Raw genomic sequence first — 21,769 nt, forward strand, 5'->3', positions numbered from 1 at the left:
CAGACCCACAAGCTTGCGAACGCTTTGTAGGTCTTGCGCAAGCTTGTAGGTCTGCTATTTTTGTCGCACGAGGGCGCGTGTGTGAAGTGTCGCGGATGTGGCACGATTGCGAGCTTGTATGTCTGCTGTTTATTTTGCGACGGGGCATAAATTAGGCATGAAAAGAACCTCCATTTCTGCTGCTAAACCACCATAGTCCTCCACAGACGGATGGACGGACGGACGGACACACGGAGGGGCAGCCATGTTGAAGTGGCAAGCTGGAATCGTCTAGAGACGATTACCACAAAAAACCAACAAGTAATGAATTCTAAATAAATACAATGGACAACGGACATTAATGAACTGAGGTCACACCTGAAGTGTGTGTGTGTGCGCGCGTGTGTGAAGAGTTCTACTGTTGGAATCACAGAGGAAACAAATATCCCCCAGGACTTCCTGTTACAATCTTCAAACTGATGTCTGGCCAATAAACTGAGGTTATTTTTTGGCTAATAGGGTGTGGTACAGGACGGTAGGTTTGAATGACACTGCTTCTATTACGACCTCAGTCGCATGACGTCTGCGGGGATCGAACCTACGGCCTGTACTGTGTGGGGTCAGGTCACCTGGGGGGGGGGTCACCAGTACCACTACCACTATAACGTAATGGATCGGAACCAAAACTTGACCCTTCCCTCACCACGCCGATGAGCGCTCACAGAAGGCCGATCTCATTAAGATGTCCTGTTTTTTTTTCTTTGGTCTCTTTCGTCTGATTTTTAATATTATTTATTGGAAATGAATGGGCTTATTTTTTTCTTAAAAAAAAAAAATGGGGGCACTGATTGTTCCCCAGGAGGTTTACGTGGCGTTGACCCCAGATCCTAACCTGGCCTTCGCCTCCTCTGCAGTCTCCATGGCAACACTGACGAAGGTGGAGTAATGGCAGAAAAACATATTCACTGTTCCTCAATGTCTGCCCTGAAGCCCACCACGGGTTCAAAAGGATACTTTAGGGTCTGTAACTCTTTCCACCCAGTTTGAACCGGTTCAGTTATTTTCTTTTCGCCTAATATTGAACCAGTTAAGAGTGTTTCCACTGAAAATTAATTGGTTCAGAACTGGAACCAAAAACATGGCTGCTGGTTCCGTGAAGGCACCAAGGTTCCAAGAATCTTCTAGAACGGAAGCAGTTCCAGAACCAGTTGTTTTTGGTGGAAAAGGGCATGAGAGTATTTTTTTTAATCTTCGGACCCCTTACTGTAAAAACCCAAGTGTTCATTTAGTTAGAGACCCATGTGGGGCCATTTGGACCCCTGGTGGTCCCTGTAACCCACGGTGAGAACCGATGAGTGATGAAATAACCTTGGCTTGGGCGTAATCGGTGATGTCATTTCCTGACCTCGGCCATATTAGGTAAAGTGATTGTACTGTGGGTCTGGGTCGTACCAGAGTCATACACAAGACAAACTTCACTTCCCGTTTGTGTTTTTAGTGCACTATTCTGTGTGTCGGCCATTTTGTCGCATGTCCAAATTCAAAGATCATGTTTAAGTTTTTGAGAGAGCGCCCCCTTTTCTCATGAACTTTGTGTTGAAACATGGATGCTGTTGCTAACAGCGTTTGTTTACATGTCATCACCATGGAGAACAACACTTGAATCCGACATGACTAGTGGGAACTAAAAACCAACCGCCAAAATGTTTGTTTGTACTGAAAATTAAGATGGCGAAGCTTAGACAACTTTAACATTGTCAACCCTTAGGTGTGTTACCTCACCCCTCATGTTTTTTCTCTTTTTGTTTTTTCTTTTTTCACTCTATCATCTACCCCGATGACAGTAGTAGAGTGACAATTTACTGACTTTTAAGAACTTTTTTAATGCCTAAGAAAGGAATGAAAAAAGATCATTACTGCATCAAATGTAATTAACAAACTACTATAAAACCGGTGAAACGGTGGCCAATTGTCAAATAAAATATAAGAAGCAAAACATTTGAAAATAACTAATCTACAAGGTCACATGAGGCGGTGTGAGCTTGAAACCTGAAAAGGTTGAGAACCACTGTCCTACCTGACAGCAGATTATTGGTTAAAATATCCCTTTAATTATGCTGGCTGACAGGAGGCTTGTGGATCTGTTTTTGCTAATCATGATAAAGTATATAGGGCTTAAAGGGTTGAGCTTACCTGAAAGATGGGACATTCAAGTTAACAGAATCATGTGTAGTTTAATTCAAACCGTAAAGGTAATTTTTTTTTTTTTTTAAACAAACTGATACCAGTTGCATAACAACCATAGAGTGCAGTACACTCATTGTGGTCCCAAGTATTTACTACATATTTATTACATGGCTCACAACGTTGTAAACTTGATCACCAATTTTATTTAACTTTTGTATTTAAAAAAAAATAAACTGATTTTGACACAAGTTTTCCCACCCGAAAAACATTATGGGGGGGGGGGGGAAATGAGCGGCCTCGAAATATTCCTAAATATATTTGAATGTGTACGATAGACTGGTGAATAATATCCATAATGGTGCACTAAAACGTAAATACATGAGCTCAAAGAGCACAAACCACTCCCTTTGTTTTTAAACGTAATAATAGGTCAATAAACAAATGCAAAAGTATTTAACAGCATAGTATTTATGATTAACATAAATACTATGCAGTTAGTCATGTACTAACAATACGTTTGGACAATACAAGAGACATACTTTTGGAGTCTACTTTTCTGTAGCTTTTCTCATGTAGTTCCTTCCATTTGCCTTTAGGGGGCAGTGTTTAACACCTTGAGTTTGAGGGGGACACTGCATAGAGGTATTCTAATAATGATGTTATTAATATTGTGGGAAGAGGTTGACAGTTAGACAGGTGAGCAGACAGACAGAAGCTGCTACTCTGCTGTGTTTTGTGCCATAAGTGCTTGTTGTGTGGTGTTTGTGCGTTTGAAGCACATTTTTCTCCTGCACAAGGGTGTGTGTTAGTGCCTATGTATTCTGTCATGGCTGTGTGTGTGTGTGTGTGTGTGTGTGTGTGCGCGCGTGCATGTGTTGAGGTTTAAACTGCTTGTGTCCCACAGTTCACCTTTAATTTCTTTGTAAACTGTAACAGGATATGTAACGTTCTGTAATACCTCCATTGTCAGCTTTTCTCCAATGCTTAATTTATAATCTCACAAAATAATAGATCTACAAGCTCACTGTGCATCGCATCACGATGTGATCTTGTAGAGCTAATCGGGGGTCAGCGTCAATAGCTTGAACAACATTCTCTCCATGTTTATAACGGTGATTCTCAACTTTCTGTTTCGGGGCCACTCAAATTGAAAATGCATGCGGCCCACCCATCAGGCCACTTCACATGGCTGCATGTGGCCCACCCGTCTGGTCACCTCACATGGCTGCATGCGGCCCACCCATCTGGCCACTTCACATGGCTGCGTGCGATGTGTTCAGGGCAACGATCAATTGATTGTGTTCCGGCTTGGATCAATGGAATCAACATAGTATAATTTCACTTTCTGTTTATCAATATAATAAAATATACCATTGACATATTCATATTAAGTTATATAACCATTACAATCCTATATAGGCTATATTTAGTTGTATTATTTGGGGGCCCACTTGCAAAACCCTCGCTGCCCACAGGTTGAGAATCACTGGTTTATATTGAGGATGGGACACTGATTCTCAGCTCCAGACTATACTGCTATTTCTATCAGCTAGTACAGTAGTGGTTCTAATACATATTCACATCAAGGAACCCCACATTGAAAAGAGTTTGAACAAATTTTAGTGCCAGACCCCACTTTCAGAACCATCTGAGCTAATGCTATTCACCTGGTATCCAATGGCTGAACAGGTCTCTGCTTAGAACACTACAATGGAAACCATCAACTGCTGGGTCATCACAACCACGGCTGGTTTCTTATGAGGACCTGTAGCAGTAGTTTGACCTGTGATACCAGGTGAACATCAGCAGTGTATTGGTAGCAGTAGTTTGTGGCATTGGGCTGTTGCGTGTGTGTCCGTCCCCTGCTCAACTTCCTGTGTGACACTTTTAAATGGTAACACTTGAGACACGTATCCCTCTGTCTCATCTGCACATTCTCACTCCCAGGTCATAATGGGTTGACATAGACATGCTGGGAAAAACAAACAAGGCAGTTGTGCCGTCTCTCTCAGCACCGTTCCAAGTTGCAAAAATTCAAAATAGCTAAAAATGTGGTGCAACTACAGCCTGTCTCGCCAAACGTCTGCCGATTGGTTGGATGTTGCCACTGTAGGACCTGGGTGTGGGAATGCATTGGTCTTGCCTGTCTGTCACAACGTACAAAGCATTGCTGAAGCTATGAGTGCATTATGACGAGTCTTGATAACCAGGTGGACTGAGTCCCTGATCAGAACGCAAACCAGCAGCAGTCTGAATGTTCTGCCTGTGATCAGGTTCAATGCTGCAAAGTTCCTACTGGCTTGTTTACTAAACTGAACGTCAGACTGAACTTTAAACCAAAGCAAAACTTTACAACCAAATAATGACTCCAGTTCACGATTGGAGCTGAAAACGTTGATTTGAGGGTGGAGACGGGCACACAGAGGGACCGAACAGGAAAGGATTATGATGTAATGGACCATAGTCTAGTTTATCACGATCACATGAGGCTGTAACCGTCTTGTATGTAACTTGTAGTTACATTGTAGCTACAGTAGCATGCAATAACTAAGACGTTTAGTGTATGACCAATGTTAAAAATTGACGATGCAAGGGGTTGTGGAGAAGCCACGATTTCTCCCAAAAATAATTGCTGCACGGCTAATCTTAAGAGTTGACTAACAAGGTTTTTTATTTGGTGTCCGAGAAACAGAATGGAAGTGGATTTGGTTATTGTTGTCTGAGTTAAAACTTGTTGTACAGCAAAGTAGGGTTGTCTATTGAACATTTTAAACATAATTCTTGAGTGACGTAATGAATGTCTGTTGACTGCATTATGATTCAATTCACACAAGGACAGTGAGACAAGAGCACATGCAGCATCCGGGTCAGTTATGACCGCTGTTAGTCCTAGTCCTCTCTTTCCTAGCTCAGAGCTTCTGCCAGTCTAAACAAACACTGAAGCATATCTAAACAGATATCCAAATGGATTACAATTTCAACATCTAAAGAAATCTAAAGTTTAAAACGGGAAACTGGGTCCAAACAGACCAGTCAAATGATTTAACCAGATACAGATCAAGCCAGATCTAAACAAACTAAACTAAATCACCTCTGGGATACAAAGAGTTAAACACAATCGTGTGTGTGTGTGTGTGTGTGTGTGTGTGTGTGTGCATGCAGTCATAGGGCTATGAAGAGCCAAAAAGAACCTTGAAATTAATTCTGCTGTTAAGAATTCAGATGAGACAATCCCTACTGGGAACATTGGTTGTTTTAAGTAAAGTACTTATCTTTAGTGTGCTAAATTTAAGTACTTTTAACTCCTGAAACGTCCAGGTCATCGTTGTCTAAATCTGTCTTCACTCCTCTAGAATCCTACCCGAGTGCGTAGGAAGGAATAAGCCTTCATTTATACAAGTAGCGATGTGCAAGCTCACAAGTCGCATGGCGACATGTCGTGAACTTGTTCATCGCCTATATTTTCGACGTGCAGCACCGATGCGCAACCAAAGTGTAAATGAGGCTTAGACAGGAGAGAATCACAAGCACTGGCATTAATAAGAAGCTTATATTAACTGCTGGTGTACGTCTGTATATAGCTGAGGGAAATAAAAGACTGTGATACTGATGAGAAAAGTACTTTATTTCAGAATACAAATGGGACGTTGATGTCTGGCATTTTGTATTTAAATGATTTATTTTTCTATATCTTTAAGTTGTTGGTAGCAAAGTCAGAGCGCCCCTCCGCTGGGTGCTCTGGCGACTGCAGGAAGAGAGCAGAGTCATTACAACAGAGCTGTTTATATTCAATAAAAATGATTTATAAAACAACTCTTCTGCCTTTTGCTGTTTTATTTGACAGATATGGAAAAGTGTTTGACTCAAGAGAAATTCTACCATTGTGAAAAGGCCACAGTTTTACTTAAAGGTAGGGTAAGACTGGTAAGTGATATGTTTTGGTTAAAACAAAAGATGTTTTGTCACGAGGTAATCTGAAAGTGGTAGTATAGTTTGTTCATAACGGGTCTCCCTCTCTCCAGCTTTTTAATAAACAATAAATGTATACTGTAGGTGGGTTGGGTTGCCAATTTCAGTCAATTCAGGAGAGTACACATTATTTCTCCTGTATCCTCCAATCCTCCTGATTGGATAAAGTTGGTATCCTGAGCTGAAAATCTATTTCCTGTTATTAGAGAGCTGGAAAGACACCAAAAGAAAAGCTCTCGGTGGATTACACATAGTGTGATATTAGTGAGAGACAAAGAAAAGCCTGTTTTACGAGAGTTGTATATGCATTGATGTCAGGCCCTGTCACACCAGGTATATACAGTATTTGTTCTCCCCCTCTACAGCAAACCTCTTCGGCAAAGCTAAACTACAAAATTCACTCGTAACAACGTGGTGCGTAGATGCTTTCTGCAAATGTTTCCCCCAGAATAGGAATCCTAGGGTTCGACATGTTTAAGTGTGTGTGTGTGTGTGTGTGTGTGTGTGTGTGTGTGTGTGTATTAAGTGTATTATGATCAGTGTTGTGAAATTATTGTGTTGTATTGTTCTGTGGACACGTATTCTGCCTACTGATACTTATTTCAATCATTCAATGGTCAGTTTGCAGAATGGGTGTGTGTGTGTGAGAGAGAGAGAATTGCAGCTTCTCTCAGTGAGATAAAAAGATTACATTAACTGGCAGTTTGAGTAGATTAGATCTGTGTGTGTGTGGTGTGTGCATTGTCTGAACCATCATTTGGTGGAATGTTTTGGTTTTAAGTGGTCTTACCGAAGAGTGTGTATGTGTGTGTCTCTCTAAACGCTGACAGACTTGATCAGAGCGTCGATGGCGTCTTTGGGTCCGAGGAATCCCAGGAGAGACCTGAAGGACTGTGGAGCTTCTTCCACTAAACTGGAAGACATCTGGACCGCTGCGCACACGCGCACACACACACACACACACACACACACACACACACACACACACACACACACACACACACACACACACACACACACACACACAGCTTAATTATTTCAGTAAGTCTCATACAGTATGATTCAACAAGGCAAGGTGATTGTATTTGTATAGCACATTTATTTTGTATTTCGCCTTCCTGCAGTATTCTGGGAGTTTGTTCCAGTTATGTGGTGCTGGTGCATAGATAGACAACTAAATGCTGCTTCCCTGCATTTAGTTTTGGTTTTAGGGACTGAAAGCAGACCGGTGGATGGTTCATGATATCGCAACAAGACGTATTTTGGCCCTGAACCAGTGACCAAAGCTTTATAGACCAATTTTGAAATAAATTCTTTAAGAATCACTGCTGTATTTCATTTTGATGTCATATTGACTTCATGTGACATCATATTGTGTGATCACTGTCATTGGTCCACATTATTTTAATGGTGAATCAGAACACCTGCTGAAGGACCAGTACAAACATTACCTGTCTCTGGGATCTTGGTCAGCAGCTCAATGTTAGTAGTCACCTGACCCTCTATGGACACGCCCATTGACCAATGGATGAGCAGCACATAGCTATAGGAGACAACACTGGCCAATGAATGAACAGCACACAGCTAGAGAGAGACACAACACTGGCCAATGCATGAACAGTTGTGCTGTAACGCAAAACAAAGAAGTGACATCACATACCCAGGAAGTTTAGGGTGGTTTATAGCCATGACCTCTGATCTACAGCCTCCAGGAAACGATATGATAGATGCATACTTCTCCTGGAGAGAGAGAAAGAGAGATAGGTGGAAATATATGTCAGTCTGGATGTCCAGTCACATCCAGTATATTTGCATTGTCAGCGCATCATAATCGCTCTCTCTCACACACACACACACACCCTCCTCAGATCGAGTCATTACACACACTCTGACCTGTTACGTTACGGGCCGTGTCTAGTCCGTCCACAGAAAGCGCTTTGGACAACATGTCCACAGAATAAGATTTTAAAATAATCACATACTATAGGATAATCTAGAGATCTCTTATAAGATGGTCTTAAACACGCACACACAGCAACATTTTTAAATAACACGCTACAGGATTCTTGCCCGAACGCAGCACCTCACATCATTTCATCTTCTCAAATTGTGACATGCTGCAGCAGAGTAGCAGAGAGAGCAGCAGATATAAACAAATTGGTTAAACCTGCCGTGCTTGTAATAATATTATGTCTGGGAAGACACATAACGTCTCTGTCTCATATCTCCAAAAGTGTTACTTTTCAGGATTCAAATTCTAAAGCATCAAAAGCTCAAAACATGTCACTTCGTGCTGTGTTTAGAGCTTGTGGATTTGCTACCTTTGTGATGCTGGGGCATTAATTGAAGAAGAAACACAAAAGGTTTGAATATGGAGATAAGCGGGGACACACAGTGGTCTCGCTACAGGCTCGGATGGTTGTTTGGAACAGTCGCCGTGCCGAAGGTCATCAGGACAGATGTGAAGTGAATGAGAATTCACTTCACATCTGTCCTCCAAATCGGGAGGTTAAAGGTTGGATTGTATAACCACTCGCTCACACCAGAGGATAATCTTGCCTGATAATCGCACCCGATCGAAACTGGGGCAGCCAACACCTTGTGTTCAAAGCAAGCTTGAAAAAAAACAAAAAACAAAACATGTAAGTGGTTTAAATAGAAGACACACCAAGTAAATACAACCTCCTCTCTCTCGCCTTCCTTTGTTCTCTCTCTGTTCCTCAACAGAGTGCACTAACATCTTCTAGTCATTAAGAGCATGTAACCCCCCTCTTCATCTCTCCATCAGTGGGGTCTTGTCACTTTACTATAGTGTCGCAGTCCCACCCCCTTTCAGAACGAGGAAGTAGTTCCCCATTCATGTTCCCAAAGGCTTTTCAAAAAGTATTTATTTAAAGACGTTTACGCCACAGACAAAGCCACCTCGAGTTGTGACAAATCATGACAATAAACACAATGTTTTGGGCCGATCAAATAATTAGAAAGAAGAAAATAAACACTTTTTGTGCGGGACTGCGACGCTCTATTCTCTTCTTCTCTAAAAGACATTTGTTTCCAGAACTTCAACTCTTTCTCTTCCTCAAGTCATCTATTTCGTCGTCCATTCTCTTTCATTCTCTCCCTTAACTATCAATTCCTGTTTCCATCAGCCAGCCTGCTAAGGTTTCCGAGGCTACCAGCCTGCTAGTACGCATGCGCGCACACAAACACGCGCGTGCGTGTGTGTGTGTGTGTGTGTGTGTGTGTGTGTGTGTGTGTGTGTGTGTGTGTGTGTGTACCGGTCTGTCAGTTTATATGTCTGTGTGTCAGCCAATGGTTAGAAGTAACAGTGTTATGAAGATCGTTGTCTTAAGAGACGTTCAGAGAGTTGCATGTTCTACCCAACATGCAACCTTGCTCACGTTTTGACCTTTTAACAATGCATGAGGTCAGAGGGGAGGAAGAGGAGAGGAAGAGGCGGAGAGGGGAGGAAGAGGAGGAGAGGAAGATAAGGACGGGGGAGGACGAGAAGAGGAAGATAAGAGAAGAGGGGATGTAACATCCAGTATGTTGTATCACTTGGTCTGATGTCAGGTGAATCACAAAATCCACTATGTGTGTGTGTGTGTGTGTGTGTGTGTGTGTGTGTGTGTGTACATGTATGTGTGTTGAGTCTCTCCATCTGAGCCCGTTCATCCAGAATATTTTCCGCCTCTGTGGTTTTATTTTCTTTCTTCTTACTGGAGCATTTTAGTCCCTCCCTCTCATTCTGCTTGCTCTCCTTTCCCCCCTCTCTCTCTCTCTGTCTCTCTCTCTCTCTGTCTCTCACTCCCCCCTCTCTCTCTCTCTCTGTCTCTCTCTCCCCCCTCTCTCTCTCTCTGTCTTTCAGTCTCTCGCTCTGTATCTCTCCCTCTCTCCTCTTCTGTGGTATTTCCTGTCAACTCACCCCTCACCTACACTCTTAGAAAACATGCTCCTTACAAACCTGTGTATGAGTGTGTGTGTGTGTGTGTGTGTGTGTGTGTGTGTCACTATGTGTGCGTCCGTGCGTGCGTGTGTGTGTACTGGGCAGTGTGCACACTGGTGCACTATTCTGGACACACAGTCTGGCTTTGGTTTTCATAAATTAGTATTGTATACTGTTACACATTCACACACAGCAAGAAGTGGTCTTGTGGCGTTTAACGGCTGATCCTCCTCCCACAATGTACCACTGTATTATTATTTACTCTGATGTCCTGAAGTGCAGCAGTTATGTAATGACAGACCACAACACTGCCATTATTGGTGACACACGTGCGCACGCACGCATGCACACACGCATGCATGCACGCACGCACACATGCACACACACAGTCTATATATATGAGGGCAGTAGCAGGCCGACCATCCTTTCCGTCTTTAGGAGCTCACCTGTACAGGTAAACTGTCCTGTGTGTGTGTGTGTGTGTGTGTGTGTGTGTGTGTGTGGTTACTTTGCAGTGTTTCGTTTTGTTTGCTCAAGGACACTTAACAAGAACCACGGTTACAGCTGGGGTTGGGATACAGAACCACGGTTACAGCTGGGGTTGGGATACAGAACCACAGTTACAGCTGGGGTTGGGATACAGAACCACAGTTACAGCTGGGGTTGGGATACAGAACCACAGTTACAGCTGGGGTTGGGATACAGAACCACGGTTACAGCTGGGGTTGGGATACAGAACCACAGTTACAGCTGGGGTTGGGATACAGAACCGGATCCATCATCACATTAGGAACCGTTTCAGGAACCAGGTTTTATCACACCGTCAGTGCTGATATGTGGATGTCACGTCTTCTATGCAATTATAATGCCGGTGGTTCTCAAACTTTAACATTTCATGGGTCACCATACATACTCTCAGAGTTACAGACCTGCAAGGTTCCTTTTGGAATGCCCTATAGAGGGTATGCGGCGTGCACTTGCATAACGTGAGTGGCAAATCGAGGGGCAATGTGAGTTTAACATCATTTAACGTCATTTAATGCAATCAGATAGGACTTTTCTGTTTGGATGTAGGGGCTGTCAAGGCCAGAAAGTTTTTTTTGCCACTCAGTAGACGTTTCCGCATAACTTCTGGATATGATGATGATGTCACGTGACTCACGTGACGTGCATACCCTCTATTGGAATCGTTCAAAGGGAACTGTTAAGGAATCACACCATTAAGAGTAACTGGTGAAGGAACCGGAATCGTTACAATGCTAAAGGATCCCAACCCTCGTTACAGCGGGATTTGAACCTGGGATATTTGTGTTACGTGACCTCAGCTCATCTGGAACGCTATTGGACACATCTGACAGTTTGTGACTGTATGTACACCTGTATGACACCAGGAGTGCTGTGGTAACTGGCTGGTCCAGAAACTGTTGATTTTATTCTACGTCTCATCCTGCGTCCAATGTAACAGGAGTGTAAACCCATTACATTGGAGTGTATACAAATTGAATAGGGCTGTAATTTGATTAATGTGTGGGTGTAACCAGATTAGACCAGTAGTTCTTAAATTTCACGAACCCCCATAAATCTGGCAGTGTACAAATGGAACAGGGTCATACAGATCAAGTACACAGTTGTTCCTTAGATTACCTTTGTTTTCAAATATGATGCTTTGTGTGGTGCTGATAATATTAACCTTCCAGCAATATTATTATCAGTGCTCATGAGAGGATTGTTAAAGGGACACTTCACCCTTTTTGCAAAGAAATATATGTTAATGACGTTTAGAAGATTTAGAACACTTTCCTGGGGGTCTTGTGTGTAATATGTGGTTTTAGATATTTCAGCAGTGAGCCCAGTGTCTCTGATGTCATGGACACTGGGCTCACTTCCTTCCTGGAATACAATTCCCATAATACTTTGGTGCACCGCTCCTCCTTGTGGATAGGGGGAGGGCTGTCTTACTGAGACAACATGTAGTCCAGGAAGTAAGTGAGCCCAGTGTCCATAGATCACTGCTAAAATCTAAAATATCTAAAACGAGGAAAGTGTTCTAAATCTTCTAAACGGCATTAACATATATTTTTTTTGCAAAAAGGGTGAAGTTTCTCTTTAAGGCTAGGCAATTCTATATTTGATGGCGGATGGACCCGTAAGGGGATTTGGTTCCATATATACACTGTCAGAGTTATAGACTCTAAGGGTACATTTGGAACCCTGGACCATATATACACTGTCAGAGTTATAGACTCTAAGGGTACATTTGGAACCCTGGACCATATATACACTGTCAGAGTTATAGACCTGCAAGGGTACATTTGGAACCCTGGACCCCACTTTGAGAAGCACTGACATAGACCATATTCCCATTAATGGCTTTATTAATTTATTTTAGATTACAGATTGATTAATATGACAATTTAGCTTTCAATTATTACACACTAAAGCAGTTCTGTACGTGTTTAGGTGGATTATGGTGTGTTCTAAGCAGTAATAAAACACATTCAAAACGCCTTTGTATGAAGTGGTTTAGAAAACAAAATGATCTATTTTTTTTAACTGCTGTCTGTCACTACTCACTAGACTGAACCCACTCTGATCTCTGTAGTGTAGACAGAGAAGTGGACGGTGCTGGGCTGCAGTGTGAACTCTACAGGTGTGTGTTGTGTGCTGTTGTGCAGGTATGAGGTGGAGTGTGATCCTAGCTGGTGTGTGTCTGGTTCTAGTGATACCTGATGCCCACAGCAGGAGGAGAGGACAAGGTGAGACCTCACATGTACATCCTTTTACACAGCATGCTATATTTACAGAGACAATAGGACTGGAGGGACAGCTGAGAGGGAGACGGTGTACGAGAGACAGACAGTAGGGAAGCTGAGAGAGACAGTGTAGAAGAGACATATGATTGATATTCTTTCATAATTGCTGGATTCAAATTAAATGCTGTTGGAGTAAATCCACCATTATTAATTTGTTGAGTGAAGTAAAACTATCAATTTAAAGCATGAATTAGGATTCCAGAGACGTATTGCTGAGCAGATAAACAGCCCTTGTCCTTTTGAAGCCTTTAATTCACAGACAAATATGTTTCCATAACCTGCACTTCTAAGGCAGTGAGTGATGAGTGATTCTTCAATGTGTAGTTCAGATTCTCTACTTTCAAAAAACTAAAGAAAACGTAAAATGTAAACATGTAATTGATGCATTCAGAGACATCCTGCTAACTGACACACTAATGTAATAACAGTCCAACAGACAAGACTCATTACAAGGCCAACTATAACATAATGTTCAAAAATGAATCATAGATTACATTAATATACATATGTGTGTGTGTGTGTGTGTGTGGCATGCATGTTAGGCCATGGCAGATCCAGGGACACTCGGTCCAAACCACTGAAGATCAGACTGGTTCCTGATCCAACCAGCCCAGGACGGCTGGGTGAGGTTGGATACCAGGAGAATGGAAACATCTCCAGCTACAATGTCATACCAGGTATGTACTACACAGTGCGTCCTTCTGCCAGGCAATTCCGTGGGAAAAAAGACACAATGCAGAGCTCCTCCTCCCATCGCCAAGCTTTGCGTTTCAACGCTCTAAGCATAGAGTGTTTTCTTTTTTCTTTTCTTTTTGGCAAATAGTTTGACTTTTGGAGACGAGTGTCGCTCATCAGTTTCGCCGTTTGATCCTTGGCTTTGTGTTTGTTGGTTATTTACCAGCCGACTTTGAGTCATTATCCCAAACAATAACAAGTCCATGTTTAACATTGGAACACAGTAACCGTTAATTCGTCAAAATGTTAGAGATGTACCGATACCATTTCTTGCTTCCCGATACCCATAACTTGCATATCGGTCGATGTGTGTAATAATAACAATAATAAAAAATAAATCTAGGACAGTAGTTCTTAAAGTTCTAAATGAGTTCTGAGTTCTGAGTTCTAAATGTACCCTGTGGGTCTGACCCTGACCGGTCCATTTGGTTCAATTTGTATACTGTCAGAGTTAAGGTGGTTCCTTGAAATCGTTTGAGAACCACTGGGTGAGAAGTTAATGTTGAGGTAAATGCAATAAATGCTGTGTGAGCACTCTGGATTAGATATCCATTATCCACTCTGGATTAGATATCCATTATCCACTCTGGATTAGATATCCATTATCCAATGCACTCCTCTGCTCATAAAGCACTGTCTGTGGACACGGCCCGTAAAGCTGCTCTTTTAACAGGACATTGAATTCAAGTTGGTCTTTTAATAGGACTGTGAGTTGAACTTGGTCTTATAATGGTGCGGTGAGTTTTAACTCATTTTCCAGTTATGTAAAGCCTGGTAAGGCTGGTATAGTTGTAATAGTGGTGTCCAGTTATGTAAAGCCTGGTAAGGCTGGTATAGTTGTAATAGTGGTGTCCTGTGGGATTAGGTGCCAATTTCCAATGCCAGTATTTTTTGTACGACGCACCAATATCAGAGTTCCCTACCTATTCTCCCACAGCTGCAGTGACAATGAAAAGTGTCTTGCTGGTACCGCTGTGACTCTTGTGTAAGAGACGTTAATTTTCTGGACACACTGTTCTATGACAGCTCTATATGAACCAAAACCAATGTGTGGGTGAGAGACTTGCTGAAATGACATAAGCGACTGTATGAGTACCTATGGAGAGAGAGAGAGAGAAAGTCTGCATTCTGGGTCCAGAGAGCATACATGGGATATTCGTGAGAAACAGAGCAACCGCTCTGCAAAGCAAAAGCAAAGGCTGCTTGCAACCGGTTCAACTGCTCGATGTTGGTGTAACTAAGATATTTTCAGAATAATATATTTATTATGCATACAGTATCCAACAATGATGCGAGTTGTATGAGTATCATGAGCTTTTGATATCATGTCCAAGCTCTCACAGTGACATGCAGCATTTAACACCTGAAACGTTCAACCAATGATCAACCAATGTTGTGCTCGAATTTCTTTGGCACGGTTTCCCAAAGGACGCCTCTTACACCATGGTGTAAAAAGTGGTGTTGCACATGCTCAGTTGCTCCTCTAGGCCACACACATAAGCCTGTGAACATAGACATTCTGTGCATAGATGTGCCACGCAATGGTAGGCCTCAGGCCTGAGGCCTGGTCAGGGTCAGGGTCTTTGGTATGGCCGGGCCGGGGATCGATCCCTGACCTCCCAGTCTCAGGGCGGACACTCTAACCACAAGGCCACTGAGCTGATATTCGCACAAATTTGCTGCTTTTTTTTTTTTTTTGCTGAAACAAAGTAAACATGGGACTTGTGGTAACGATTCAATGCCAGGTTGTAGATTTATTGTCACAGCCAGGAGGATCAAAGGAGCAAAGCTCCTCTCCAAAAGTGAAATGTTTCACCAAAAACGTTGGGTGCCTGGAGAGCTGAAGCGTGATGCTGGTGGAAGAGGAGCTTTCTAGCGAGTCTTTACCATATAAATGCATGGCAGACTGGTGCATCTTTAGCATATACTGTAAATGAATGGCAGACTGGTGAGTCTTTACCATATAAATGAATGGCAGACTGGTGAGTCTTTTTCATATAAATGCATGGCAGACTGATGCGTCTTTACCATATAAATGAATGGCAGACTGGCGCTGCCAGCTCAAAAGGTGCTCTCTGTGGACATGGCCTCTTAAGGTAGCCGGTCTGCAAACCGGCAGATGGATATTGTTTCTGGTCGTCCCGATTCTCCAAATACATATTTTATCATCCCCAAATGCCTAGGTGTGCATGCTTACAGCCACCTCTCATGCGAATACTGTGTACTGTACATTACATTCATCTAATGTGGGAACAGTCACATGACTTAACTGTTCATGAGGGCAATTTGGGAATGACTGTGCCCTGCCTATGCTGGCAATTTGTGTAAATTATTCATCCAGCAATGTTGTGGTATTACAGTGGAAAAGCCATTAAATACTTTTAAATGGACAGTAATATAATATGTGCATGGGTTGCCTTCAAATACACATTATAGTGCTTATTTAGGCACATGAACACAAACAACAATGTGCACTCTAATCTGGAACGCGTTTCAAGTGACAACTTCTGCCTCAGGCAGCAGTGGGTCAAGTGAGGACAGACCCCACATGAAGCTCCGCTGGTCTGGGATCAGATCCAAGCAGAACCTTACCTCCAGCTTTCTGGAGGTACAGTAAGCTCTTCTGTCTCCCTCTCAGCTTCCCTACTGTCTGTCTCTCAGCTTTCCTATACGGTCTGTCTCTCTTACACCGTCTCCTGCTCAGGGTTCCTAATGTCTGTCACTCCTATATGGTCTGTCTCTCTCTCAGGTTTCGTACGGTCTGTCCCTCAGCTGTCCTACTAATACGTACTATGCAGGTAGAGTGCAGGAGGAAGTGGGCAAGCCACATGAGTGAGAGAGTGACAGTACTGGTCTGATGACATAGTGCAGCGTGAGCTCAGTGGGATTTGAAAGCACAACCACATGTTCCACATCAGAGGGGAGCTCATTGTCTTCTAACGAGGAGGATTGTGCACAGAACCACACACAGGAACCGCCTCTTATCAGCTGTAGACTGCGGCTGGAAGGAACTCCAGCAGTGGAAGAAGAAAGGCTTTGTTCAGACCGCAGCCAAATCCCATTTGTTTTTCAAATCTTATCTTTGGTCGGTCGACTGTCCCGTCCACACTGTTATTTGCAGATCAGATTTTTGTGCATTGGTTGCTGTGTGACGACGTAGTAGCGGGATAGGCGTGACTTCACGGACGTATGGTACAATGGTGTTGCTGGACAGAGCTGTCCTGTTGTGAACATGCATATACCGGTATACAATTTTCAGCAAGCGATACTGCGATACCGATTCAAGCGATACCGATTCAAGCGATTCCAGACTGAGATGAAATCTCAATCTCATTGTTTCTAAGTGTTTGTTTTGCTGTTTAGATTTAATAAATCAAATCAGATTCCAATCTGTAATAAAAAATAAATAAATCACACAGTAAGGGGCACTCTTATCGTCATACATCAAATTACGTGCTGCTCAGCCAATCAAATCATGTCAAATTTGGTACACACACACACACACACACACACACACACACACACACACAAAACTGGGCATAGAAGAGGCTTGCACCCCTAAAAATATCTGACTTTAACTCAACAGTGGTCCACACTCAGATGATTGACTCTTAAGGGTTTTATTATTAGTTGACATAGGTGTCACTCAAATGACTGGATTGCCTAAATTACACATCGCACAAAGGTATTTCATTCTTGATGAAAAGATCAGAGGAAATAAATAAATAATTAATCCGTTGAAGGTCTCCGTTTGTGAAGATGTGTTTGCTACTATCCATAGCAACAAGCATAATCAAGTTCCCTAGCAACATAGGTGGCTATGAACATAAAAGTAGGATGCTTCTGTGTCGCCAGCCTCAGAAATGCAAGCAACAAAAACAAAACAAGAATGTGCAGCATGCTTGGCCGTCTTCGTTGTGCATCTTTCCCGCCTTTTTCCTTCTCAAAAAAGTTTGTTTCTCTGTCATAAATAAACTCCCGGCTGTTGTTTTCGTTCGTTTCTGACGTTCTATTGTTGGTTCAAAGGGGAGGCGGGCACATAGGGAGCTACAGTAGGGTCCTGGGCAAGTTGTGTTGTGGTTGTTTCCGTGTTGTTGTTGTTGTTGAATGCTGTGTGTCCACTACCGGTGTATATTGTTTTAAAAGCCCTGAGAAAGGCCTGGGCCGACCGAGCGGTCCAGGCACCTAGGCTGGTAATCCAGCCTGACAGTGTGTCGCCGGTTCCGATCCTGACGACCTTTCCTGCGTGTCTTCCCCCCATCTCTCCCCCTTTCCTGTCAAACTAATAAAGACAAAAAGCCCAAAAGATTCTAGGAAAGCACCGCTGTGATTGTAATTGCATCACAGAAAGGGAAACCACAGAGCTGGGTTGAAAACGTAGGGCTAGGGTCGGTGACGTATCGCGGCTGCAGAGCACGTCCGTAGGCGGTGCTTCGTCACTGTCTATGACTTGGCCAACTGAACTCTGCACGAAGTGTGCACTCACAACTCGTTCACTTCTCAATTGTAATAATAGATAGCCAAACAGATTCATGGCACGTTCAAAGCGGGTGCCTATGGGCTATAGTTCCAAACATTGGAAATATCCCATTGACATAGAATGAGCACTTCCGCATTCCATTGTTATAATGGGAGTCAACGCTAGTGTCGTCACTCTCATACTATTCCACTCGGGTTCAAACATACTAGAGGAGTATAATGGATTATGATTGGATATACAATTATACATGGAATTGATTGATTGAATACAACAGTACGCAGTACAATTTAACAAACTATTCAAAAAAAGGGTATACTTTGCTATCGGACAGAAACCTTGAATCTCCATATTTAATTTAATGTTGTGACATTTTGTAAATGTGTAAATAGCACAAAATAGCAGATCTAAAAGCTTGTGTTTTTTTAATTTTCTCCTCAAACTTTTCCATTTCCTGAAAAGCAACATTTATGGAACATTGGATTTCCACCCGAAAAAAAGTGACAACATTGTGATACTCGTGTCAGCCGTATATGAGTCAACGTCTGGTCTCTATTGTACAGTAATGTAATGACATGTGGCTGTGAGCCTTAAAGTGTCACACTGACACACCCAAGTGTCTGTTAGAAGCTCACATAACAATACACACAATATTAATCAGATGCAGCCTGAGCCTTTTAAAGCACCTGGTGTGGGTCCCTCTCAGTGCACTGTGTGTGTGTGTGTGTGTGTGTGTGTGTGTGTGTGTGTGTGTCGGTAATCTCCTGCTCCAGAGCTACAGTTTACTGGACAGGGAGGGGTTGTGTCTGTTTGTGTGCTAAAGTACAGAGCACACACACTCCACCTGATGACAGACCTCTCTGTCTGACTGTCTCACATGCACTGAGGAACTATGGGTAATTACAAACCCAAACGCCTTATCATTCTAGTAAAGTTCCAGCTACATGCTCAACGAAGCATCGCAATATTTGACAAAAATCATGTGGCACACAAATTAAAGGGGGTGTTAAGTGATATATATGCTGGTAAATAGCTCTATATTCCCAGTATAATCACTGCTATGGAGCGGTGGTTATCAACGATTTTTGACACCAAGTACTACCTCAGATAATGTTTGGCTCTTCAAGTATCACCATGATGACTGATGTTAAGTAGTAGTGTAGCCCAAACTATTCAGCTCTGCACAGTTCACACAGTTCTACACGCAAATGTAGTCCTAATGATAAGTATTTTTAACTGTTGTTACTGTACATTATAGTAGCACTTTAACTCCTGCAGTTATCACACAATGTCACAGACAGACAGACATTAACAACTGTACTTCATTTGCATACACAGCAAGCGAGAACAATAACTGTAGGCTACTGTACTAGCATAATTCAAACGTGCACTCACTCACGCACGCGCACACGCACACACACACACACACACACACACAGCCCGATTTATCTGTCTGCCTGTCCACCTGTCTGTCTGCCAGTAGCATTAACACAGCCCAGTCTATATGTCTGCCTGTCCACCTGTCTGTCTGCCAGTAGCATTAACACAGCCCAGTCTATCTGTCTGCCTGTCCACCTGTCTGTCTGCCAGTAACATTAACACATCCCAGTTTATCTGTCTGTCTGTCCACCCCTCCCTGTCTGTCCGTCCATCTTTCTGTCTGTTTTTCTTCCCCTGTTCCCGTCCCGGGCTCTCCCCTCTGTCTCTCTCTCTCTCCCTTTCTCCCGCTGACCCGTCAGTGCCCTCTGACCTCTCTGGTGACTCCCCACTAGTTCCCAGCGCCCCCGGCGCCCCCGTGACCCCGCTGACTCGGGAGGCGGTGCAGAGCATCCTTTGGCGGGAGGAGAAGAGGACGGAGGAGAAGCGACAGAGGAGGCGCGCGGACGAGAGGAGGAAGAAGAGACGTCTGAGAAAGGAGAGGGAGAAGAGACAGAGGAAGCTGGTGGTGGAGGAGAGGAGGAGAGCGGAGCAGGAGGCACTACGCCTGCAAGTATGGATGGGACCATATAATCATTATCATCGTTTATCATGATAAAGAAAACAACACTTATCATATAGTGGTGTACATTTATCATGAAATTTAGGAATTAGCTTTTGTTGAGCTACAAATTCAGTGCCACTTAAAACCTCTATACTTGACCGGACCTCGAAAGATCACATTTGGATCGCTCTTATTTCACTCTGCACAAAGATGGGTTATTTTTGGCGTATTGTTCCCCCCCAGAATAGGGATGCTTGGGGTTCAAGTGATTGACAAAAGTGTGATTTTGAAGTTTGAAGCACATTTTGATTATCGCGATAATATCGTTAATCCAATCGCAATTTATTTTGCCACTATAGCCGTGACATGTCATCTTCATATTATGGTCCCATGTTCCCCACCCGCAGGAGAAGGAGGAAGAGGAGGCCCTCCGCATGCTGGATGCGAAGGCTGAGCAGGACGTGCTCAGCATGCTGGATGCGAAGGATCAGCAGGAGGTGCTCACACTGCTCAGCATGATGGAGGAGAAGAGGCAGGAGGAAGAGGAGGCCTTGCTGCTGGCGGACAGGAGGAGAGAGGAGCAGGCCATGCTCCTCGAGGAGAGGAGGAGACAAGAGGAGGTGATGCTGCTGGCGGACAGGAGGAGAGAGGAGCAGGCCATGCCCCTCGAGGACAGGAGGAGACAAGAGGAGGCCCTGCTGCTGGCGGACAGGAGGAGAGAGGAGCAGGCCATGCTCCTCGAGGAGACGAGGAGACAAGAGGAGGTGATGCTGCTGGAGCAGAGGAGACGGGAAGAGGAGGCGATGCTGCTGGAGGAAAGGAGGCGAGAAGAGGAGGCCCTCCGCCTGCAGGAGCTGATGAGGAGAGAGGAGCAGGAGAAGATGGAGGCCGAGTGGAGGCGACGGGAAGAGGAGGAGGTCAGGCGGCGTGAGGAGGCGAGGAGGCAGGAGATGGAGAGGGCGAGGAGAGAGGAGCTGCTGAGAGAGGCGGAGGAGAGGGAGAACAGGGAGACGGAGAGGAGGAGGTTGGAGGAGAGGCTGAGGGCCCTGGAGGAAGAGGAGGAGGATAAAGAGGAGGTACGTATGAGCTGTTCCGTCTATAGCGATTCTTAACGGTTCCCTTTAACGATTCCTATAGGCCACTGGTTCCCCAAACACTGGGTCAGGACCCATTTGTGAAAAGAGTATAGTTTGGGTCCCAGGCTAAAAGGTTTGGGAACCACTGCTATATAGCAGGTCCCAAGTGGACCCTAACAGGTCTGTAATATATGTCCAGAGTTATGGTGGTCCTTGAAATTAAAAAGTTTGAGAATCACTGGTATTGTATTTGCACAGCAGACATGCAGTCCACATACCAGCTCTAACCAGTGTGATAAAACCAGTTTCAAACAGTTCCAACTCAAAATGTGATGAAACCGATTCCATGACTAGGGATGTCCTGATCTCCCGATCTCAGGACAACCTTAGTTCTGACCTCTCATCATGTTCTGAGTTCTGACATGTCATCATGTTCTGACCTCTCATCATGTTCTGAGTTCTGACATGTCATCACATCACATGTTCTATCATCTTATCCGATGTGATCTCATTTTAGGTGTGGCTGAGAGGGGATGTGTTCCAGATCATCCCCATAGAAAAACCAAAGCCTGGGTTCTTTCCTCCCCCTGACCCCAGAGAAGGAAA

The 21,769-nt window shown here is 43.7% G+C and overlaps 2 protein-coding genes across 2 annotated transcripts in view; one reads left to right on the top strand and one right to left on the bottom strand.

Moving 5' to 3' along the window:
• Positions 1-812: 812 nt before the first annotated feature.
• cenpp (centromere protein P) overlaps positions 813-21,769 on the bottom strand; it is a 106,063-nt gene continuing 85,106 nt past the window's right edge. The window contains exons 7-9 of the mRNA XM_080792193.1: positions 7,796-7,875; positions 7,587-7,678; positions 813-7,067 (exon numbers count right to left, since the gene is read on the bottom strand). Coding sequence (XP_080648319.1) covers positions 6,952-7,067; positions 7,587-7,678; positions 7,796-7,875 — 288 coding nt within the window. The 3' untranslated portion in view covers positions 813-6,951. The remainder of the gene's footprint in view (positions 7,068-7,586; positions 7,679-7,795; positions 7,876-21,769) is intronic.
• The window catches only part of ecm2 (extracellular matrix protein 2, female organ and adipocyte specific), a 20,024-nt gene continuing 8,774 nt past the window's right edge, over positions 10,520-21,769 (top strand). The window contains exons 1-6 of the mRNA XM_080792171.1: positions 10,520-10,535; positions 12,757-12,837; positions 13,437-13,571; positions 19,879-20,096; positions 20,495-21,163; positions 21,681-21,769. The exon at positions 21,681-21,769 is cut by the window's right edge and continues 593 nt beyond it. Coding sequence (XP_080648297.1) covers positions 12,759-12,837; positions 13,437-13,571; positions 19,879-20,096; positions 20,495-21,163; positions 21,681-21,769 — 1,190 coding nt within the window. The 5' untranslated portion in view covers positions 10,520-10,535; positions 12,757-12,758. The remainder of the gene's footprint in view (positions 10,536-12,756; positions 12,838-13,436; positions 13,572-19,878; positions 20,097-20,494; positions 21,164-21,680) is intronic.

The sequence above is a fragment of the Protomyctophum bolini genome (assembly GCF_963924005.1).
Source record: "Protomyctophum bolini genome assembly, chromosome: 2".
Taxonomy (NCBI): Eukaryota; Metazoa; Chordata; class Actinopteri; order Myctophiformes; family Myctophidae; genus Protomyctophum; species Protomyctophum bolini.